Below are 8,127 nucleotides of genomic sequence, written 5' to 3'. Positions count from 1 at the left end.
TTGGAAACCAAGATACTCCGAGGCTTTGCAATTAATCCATGATTGCTCGGGAATAGCAACAGAGATGAGGTAAAGAGGATGGGAAAATTTTGATTTTATTTGTGTAGTTAGAAAAATAATGATTAGATTTATTCGTTGTATTTTTTCCTCCCTCTCTATTATCATAATAGATAATTTTTCGTTGGCGCGAGAGAAAACAAAGGTATGGGAGCGGAAAAAAGGGGAATTTTACTTTTTCGTTTTTTAACTTCCAATGAAACTGAGAAATATCAATCAAAAAAATTGAAAATCAGACCTGAAATAAAGCTAACGCAGGTCGATTTTTTGAAAAAAGTCGCGTTTCCCTAGCCCTAGCCGTTCAACTGGAAAAAAAGGCCAAAGTGGCCTCATTTGCATAAGGTCCTCTCGGCTTTCCAAAGACTTTTACATCCGGTCAAAAGTACTTCAGGAAATGAAAATAAAAATCTGAAAAAAATCAGAGGTGTTTTAACTACCTTTACCTATGTACATACCAAATTTGAAAGAATTTGGTTAAAAACTGTACTAATTAGAGGACTGCAAAAACAGCGTTTTTGCATAAGGTCCTCTCGGGCTTCCAAAGACTTCGGGTAGCTACTGTAAATATACCTCAGGGATAACTATCCCTTTACACAAATGAAAATTAATTGCAATAAATAAATATATACATTAAAGAGAAAAACTTTTCCGAAAGAAGATGAATGCAGTTGTTATCTTGTTTGATTTATATTTTGATAGTCGTAATATTTCATATTTGTTAGTGTTATTAACTATTTTACAGATTAAAGAAGTAAGAAACCTAGACACCTTACAAATCCTCTAATTTAATTATGTCCATTACAGGCGTCACTAAGGTACCGTCGTTTCCGGGAACTCCTTGAGTATATAAGTTACCTCTTGAACCGTATGCCATTCGTAGCGTCAGTCGTCTAAGCTCTTGCTTTCGAGGTCGCTTCTTCTGCCTATCTGCTTTCAAGCTTTACAAAGTCTTTTTCTCCCAGTTCTCTTCTTGAATTCGATTGTTGTATCCTTTTGGAATCAATATCTTTTTACAGGTATGTTCAAAATGTATTAGGGCCATTTACATTTTTTTATTCTAAACTAACTTATCTGTACATAGATTGAAAAATGGCAAATTTGACTGGTGATGCTGTTGTTGCGATGGCCCAGAAGCAGGCTTTTGATCCATGGGCTTTGCCCGATACCTTCACTCTCTATGCCTACGCCCCAGAGGACATTCGCAGCTTTCTTCATCCTCACTGGCACTCATACAAGGCTCTGCACCCGGCATGGTATTATTTTTTGGGATTAATGTACTTGATTATTGGCACTTGCGCTGTTGCGGGTAACGCCGTCGTCTTGAAGATCTTCAGCCGTTTCCCGGCTCTTCGAACTCCCGCCAACTTGTTGGTTATGAATTTGGCTGTGTCTGACTTCCTCCTAATGCTTGCACTTTTCCCCGAATGCGTTTACAACTTTTTCCTTGGTGGCCCATGGCGCTTTGGAGAAATGGGTTGCCAGATCCACGCTTTCTTGGGTAAATCCAGTGAAAATTATACATTAAAAAAATTTGGCTAATTTGTTGAACATACTTTACGTGAATTAGGTGCTTGTTTCGGATACAACCAAATCTTCACTCTGACAATGATCTCATACGATCGCTACAATGTGATTGTAAAGGGATTCAGTGGAACTCCTCTTACTTTCAGTATGATTGTGTTCTGTTTTTATCGTTAAACAAAATGAGTAAAATCGTTTTCTTATTCAGACCGCGCTGTATCCATCATCACCGTTAGCTGGATCTGGGCTTTGGGCTGGTCTATCTGCCCATTGGTCGGCTGGGGTGCTTACGCCATGGATGGAATCATGGGAACGTAAGTCATTCAGTTTATTCGGTTTTTATTTTTTTTTAGTATTTTCCTCTATAAAATTTCACTTTTCCAATCAACAGATGTTCTTATGACTACGTCTCCCAAAACATGAACAACAAATCCCACATTTTGGCTGCCACTTTCGCAAACTTCATCCTGCCAATCATTGTTATTGCCGGTTGCTACTACTTCATCGTTCATGCCGTGTTCAAACACGAGGAAGAGCTCCGCGCTCAGGCTAAGAAGATGAATGTTGCTTCTCTCCGTAGCAATACCGACCAACAGCAAGTGTCCGCCGAGATCCGTATTGCCAAGGTCTCCATCATGAACGTTTCGATGTGGTTGACTGCTTGGACCCCATTCGCCGTTATTTGCATCGTTGGTACCTGGGGTGATGTTTCCAAGATTACTCCATTGGTTTCAGCCATTCCAGTCATTCTGGCCAAGACATCCTGTGCCTACAACCCACTCATCTATGCCATCTCCCATCCTAAATACCGAGAGGTAACTTGTTTCATTCAAAGTATTTGTAATATTTGTAACTTATTTACCAAATGGACATTTCTGTTATTTATAGTGCCTGAAGCAGATGTTCCCTTGGATGTGTATCGTTGAGGAGAAAAAAACAGTGGTTGATAACCAATCAGTCATCACTGAAAAGACGGAAATGACTGAAACTGTCAAGTCCGAATCTGCCTAAGATAAATAAATCGATCAAATCTGGACTAGCATTCATTGGGAATGTTATCGGACGGCTATCATACTTATTGACGACACTGGCAAACTCTAATTGACTAATGACCCTTGATTTGTGATTCCACGAGTTTTGAAAGCTTGGGTTTGGGTTATGCTTATTATGTTATTTTATTTGTGTCAAATGTACACTCCTCTTTTGTTTTGTTTTTTTCTCGTTTGAAATTCTTTCAAAATACATTTGAGTACATAAGAAATCCCAGGCAGAATCTTTCCTATGAATTTTGTAAAAAAAATGCATTTTTAAATTAATGAATTTTCAAGGAAGAAATTGATAATCAATTTGCCAAGTTGGAAAAATTGAGCAATAATGCCTGAGAAGCTTGTAGCAAACGAAAAGTAACTTTAGTTAGGTAGCAGATTTAGTTTTAAGAAAATCCAAAATATAATAATAAAATAATTGTTAGTAGAAAAGGTGCGTAAAATACGTATTACGTTATTTTTCCATTCTATTATTCTAGTGGATCGAGCGGGTGGATGGATTGCGTATTGGCCGATCTTTAGTACTTATTTCAGGTCGATTTTTGTTACTTAGTTTATTTTCTTTTGGTTTCAACATCCATTTGACTTTAATTTTCGGACGCCGATTGGAGTAACAGTTTGGACATTCATTAGAGAGGACTTTTATACGTCCAAACAAAGAAAATTACGACCGGCTTTGATGTTTATCTCAAACGCAGCTGACAAATTGGAAATGTTCTATAGACGTACCTGTGCTAAAAAGGCTGTTGCGTTTCGTGATCAAAACACAACTCAAATGTTAAATCTGACCTTGAAACGTATGAGACTTTCTTATTTTTATTAAGACATTACTTTGACGTTATCACCATAACACTAGTTAAGAAACTGGATTGACATCATGTTTACCAACAATAAACTTGCAACTATCTATTTTTGCTGTTAAAACATCAGAACAAAATTTGAGAAAATAAGAAATAATTTCGGTTTTCTTCCATACCCAAATGTATTTTGAAACAAATTTCAAACGAGAAAAAAAACAAAACAAAAGAGGAGTGTACATTTGACACAAATAAAATAACATAATAAGCATAACCCAAACCCAAGCTTTTAAAACTCGTGGAATCACAAATCAAGGGTCATTAGTCAATTAGAGTTTGCCAGTGTCGTCAATAAGTATGATAGCCGTCCGATAACATTCCCAATGAATGCTAGTCCAGATTTGATCGATTTATTTATCTTAGGCAGATTCGGACTTGACAGTTTCAGTCATTTCCGTCTTTTCAGTGATGACTGATTGGTTATCAACCACTGTTTTTTTCTCCTCAACGATACACATCCAAGGGAACATCTGCTTCAGGCACTATAAATAACAGAAATGTCCATTTGGTAAATAAGTTACAAATATTACAAATACTTTGAATGAAACAAGTTACCTCTCGGTATTTAGGATGGGAGATGGCATAGATGAGTGGGTTGTAGGCACAGGATGTCTTGGCCAGAATGACTGGAATGGCTGAAACCAATGGAGTAATCTTGGAAACATCACCCCAGGTACCAACGATGCAAATAACGGCGAATGGGGTCCAAGCAGTCAACCACATCGAAACGTTCATGATGGAGACCTTGGCAATACGGATCTCGGCGGACACTTGCTGTTGGTCGGTATTGCTACGGAGAGAAGCAACATTCATCTTCTTAGCCTGAGCGCGGAGCTCTTCCTCGTGTTTGAACACGGCATGAACGATGAAGTAGTAGCAACCGGCAATAACAATGATTGGCAGGATGAAGTTTGCGAAAGTGGCAGCCAAAATGTGGGATTTGTTGTTCATGTTTTGGGAGACGTAGTCATAAGAACATCTGTTGATTGGAAAAGTGAAATTTTATAGAGGAAAATACTAAAAAAAATAAAAACCGAATAAACTGAATGACTTACGTTCCCATGATTCCATCCATGGCGTAAGCACCCCAGCCGACCAATGGGCAGATAGACCAGCCCAAAGCCCAGATCCAGCTAACGGTGATGATGGATACAGCGCGGTCTGAATAAGAAAACGATTTTACTCATTTTGTTTAACGATAAAAACAGAACACAATCATACTGAAAGTAAGAGGAGTTCCACTGAATCCCTTTACAATCACATTGTAGCGATCGTATGAGATCATTGTCAGAGTGAAGATTTGGTTGTATCCGAAACAAGCACCTAATTCACGTAAAGTATGTTCAACAAATTAGCCAAATTTTTTTAATGTATAATTTTCACTGGATTTACCCAAGAAAGCGTGGATCTGGCAACCCATTTCTCCAAAGCGCCATGGGCCACCAAGGAAAAAGTTGTAAACGCATTCGGGGAAAAGTGCAAGCATTAGGAGGAAGTCAGACACAGCCAAATTCATAACCAACAAGTTGGCGGGAGTTCGAAGAGCCGGGAAACGGCTGAAGATCTTCAAGACGACGGCGTTACCCGCAACAGCGCAAGTGCCAATAATCAAGTACATTAATCCCAAAAAATAATACCATGCCGGGTGCAGAGCCTTGTATGAGTGCCAGTGAGGATGAAGAAAGCTGCGAATGTCCTCTGGGGCGTAGGCATAGAGAGTGAAGGTATCGGGCAAAGCCCATGGATCAAAAGCCTGCTTCTGGGCCATCGCAACAACAGCATCACCAGTCAAATTTGCCATTTTTCAATCTATGTACAGATAAGTTAGTTTAGAATAAAAAAATGTAAATGGCCCTAATACATTTTGAACATACCTGTAAAAAGATATTGATTCCAAAAGGATACAACAATCGAATTCAAGAAGAGAACTGGGAGAAAAAGACTTTGTAAAGCTTGAAAGCAGATAGGCAGAAGAAGCGACCTCGAAAGCAAGAGCTTTGACGACTGACGCTACGAATGGAATATGGCTCGGGAGGCGACTTATATACTCAAGGAGTTCCCGGAAATCAGACAATTCCTCAGTGACGCTTCTAATGGTCTTAATTGAATTAGAGAATTTTTAAGGTGTCTAGGTTTCTTCTTTAATCCCTAAAATAGCTATTAACAGCAACAATGTTACGGGAAGCGAATTTAAAGGTTCTTTGGTTAAATTAATTATGTCGATTTCTCGTTCAAATTTTTATGAATGAATGCAGAGTTTGAAAGAGCGCGTTCAATATCCGCTCCAATCGCCAGATCGATTAGCGATCACTGAGTGAAGATTTGATCAAACGAACAATATCCCAAAACTACCATGATCGGATCGATTCGAATAATTTCCCCGATGAATTTTTATCATACGTGATAAGATCATTGTTTGACTTGACATATGACAAATGTTTAGGTTGAGAATGGTTTTCCGATGACTGGTAGTATTGTAATGGTAATTTTTATAAACAATGAGTATTTATCATGTAAGATTCTCATTTCAATACGTTAAACATTAGCACAAAGTTCTTTTTCCTTTAAATATTAAGCTCCAATTTTAACGAGAGCCTTGAGAGCATTGATCGCGATGCATTAGGAATACATAATACACAGAAATTTGATGGGTTATCGTAGTGAAAGGGTAAATTAGGGAAAAAGCAGCATTTTAGCGTGACAACAAAAACGCGTGATCGTGTCCATCCCTGCTTGAATGAAATAAATATATATTTTAATCATTTATAGATCTTTTCCTGAATGGAATCGTTTTGATTTTGGTTGTTATTTACTTACGAAAATTTTATCAGAGAAACATCTCATTATCCACCCCCCTTTCCACCCACGCCGAGTTGTCGCCCCTTCATTAGCGCGCCTTTTTTCGTTTTAGTTAAGAAAAAGGCACGCGGGTTTGAATGGGGGGGGGGGGAGAAAGGGACTAGAAAGGAGGAAAGAAATAAAATCCGTTTTCAATTTATAATTGACTACATTAAATCTCATGCAAAAAATATGACAATTAATGGTGTTATAGAGCTTATGTAAATTTTCATTCAAAGTTTTCCGCGTCCTTCTAGCTTAACCCGTTCTATAGTTGTAATCCTTTAAAGTACCCTAATTAACAAATAACTCTACGGGGCGTTCCCAAACTTAGGGCTTGTAAAAAACCTACCCTTCCCGAAAATAGAAAAATCCCCCATAACATTAGCTTTATAATAATGCTGATGGCTATGTCCAAAAAATCATCGCATTCCGACGAAAACTGTATTTTTGGGAACGAAAAAAACGCCTTTTCCAATAGGTGCTTTCGCGGGTTCCCCAACTTTAGGTAGGTGCTATAGTATCAAAAAAAGTAAAAAAATTTAAAGATAGAAGCTTCCATATGTAATAGAACTAAGCATTTATTTCGACATTAAATTTCCAATAACACCTGCATTTTTTTTATTACAAAGAAATCATTTCGTAGATTTAAAGGTAATATTTTTAAGATCATCTATTATCATAACACTCGTACTTAATACGACATTTACAAACATCATTTATGGATTAAATGCGAAGGGAAGGTAGATGGATATCAATAGAACGTATAATATTTTCTATCCTAAATGCATCCAACTTTTCCGTCGATACAGGCCAGACAAATTGAACGTTCAATTTAAGACATAAAAAGGTTAATTATAGGCTAAACTAGAGCGTTTTCTAAGCGCACTTAAATATTTCTTAAAAAAGCTGTAACAATTTTTCTTAGAATTTCGAAAATACTTAACAGAATTTTTTTAATTTAAATTTTTTAAGGACTACTTTCACACTTCTGGTCGTGGAACGGTTAAGGAAGTTTGTTAACCAATACTTTGTTAATACCTCCCATTAAAATCTACCCTAATTTCTATTGGCTGTTCACTAAAAAAGTGTATTAGTTGAGCCTAAAAAAAGACGAAATTTGAAAATTTATGTTATACTTTTGTGAGCTTTTTTCTCTCCTAAATATTTATTTAAATAGGTGTTACGTAAAATGTTCGGTAGTGTGAACACGAAGTCGAGCAAATGTTTCGAACTTTTAAAGGTTTTTTCAAGAAAATTTTTTCGTATGCCTTAAATACCCCTAGTGTAGCCTAGGCTTATGGATATTTCCCTAAAGGATGAGACTTGGTTTGTACTATGGGACGAGAATAAGATATCGTAGGGATGTCTCGTGCTAGCAGGCTTCTTCTTTCAACACTTATGGAGAAAGAGGTTGGGGGTAAAATGCACGACGAGAAATGGGTAAGGGTAAAATTCGTTGTTTTTATGCGTTAAAGTCAGGAGATGGTTCCGGGTAAAACGCCTGATTATATGAATATTTTTTTTATACTTAACACAATATTTTACTATTCCTTATATCTCCTATATCTAGGAATAGAAAAATAGTGTGTGAAATGTGTGAGTTTTTTGTGACTCGCTCATCATCATCGAGGATTTTTTTCCTCACACATAACACATAAAGCATTTTACGACCTGTCGGATACAAAAGATCCACATGACTAAAGTTACGTGATAATATTTAACACAATTTCACACACTCACTCGGTCCGAAATACCCACTTTTTGAGGAGTTATTTTTGGATCGTAATCCGGAAAAGTCAGAATAG

The 8,127-nt window shown here is 37.2% G+C and overlaps 2 protein-coding genes across 2 annotated transcripts; one reads left to right on the top strand and one right to left on the bottom strand.

Annotated features, from left to right (window-relative positions):
* The first annotated feature begins 910 nt into the window (after positions 1-910).
* On the top strand, positions 911-2,844 carry LOC124188649 (compound eye opsin BCRH2-like). Its single transcript, XM_046581440.1, has 6 exons — positions 911-1,073; positions 1,139-1,555; positions 1,625-1,726; positions 1,787-1,892; positions 1,970-2,393; positions 2,467-2,844. The coding sequence occupies exons 2-6, from the start codon at positions 1,147-1,149 to the stop codon at positions 2,587-2,589; spliced, it is 1,164 nt and encodes a 387-aa protein (XP_046437396.1). The 5' UTR covers positions 911-1,073; positions 1,139-1,146; the 3' UTR covers positions 2,590-2,844.
* A 737-nt stretch (positions 2,845-3,581) lies between these two features.
* LOC124188661 (compound eye opsin BCRH2-like) lies at positions 3,582-5,502 on the bottom strand. The gene is made up of 6 exons (XM_046581454.1): positions 5,356-5,502; positions 4,874-5,290; positions 4,703-4,804; positions 4,537-4,642; positions 4,037-4,460; positions 3,582-3,963 (listed from the first exon to the last, which is right to left on the bottom strand). The coding sequence occupies exons 2-6, from the start codon at positions 5,280-5,282 to the stop codon at positions 3,841-3,843; spliced, it is 1,164 nt and encodes a 387-aa protein (XP_046437410.1). The 5' UTR covers positions 5,283-5,290; positions 5,356-5,502; the 3' UTR covers positions 3,582-3,840.
* Positions 5,503-8,127: the final 2,625 nt, after the last annotated feature.

The sequence above is a fragment of the Daphnia pulex genome, chromosome 2 (genome assembly GCF_021134715.1).
Source record: "Daphnia pulex isolate KAP4 chromosome 2, ASM2113471v1".
In the NCBI taxonomy this organism is placed as follows: Eukaryota; Metazoa; Arthropoda; class Branchiopoda; order Diplostraca; family Daphniidae; genus Daphnia; species Daphnia pulex.
Note: the sequence above shows the minus strand (reverse complement) of the source record. Positions and strands in the feature narration are given on the sequence as shown.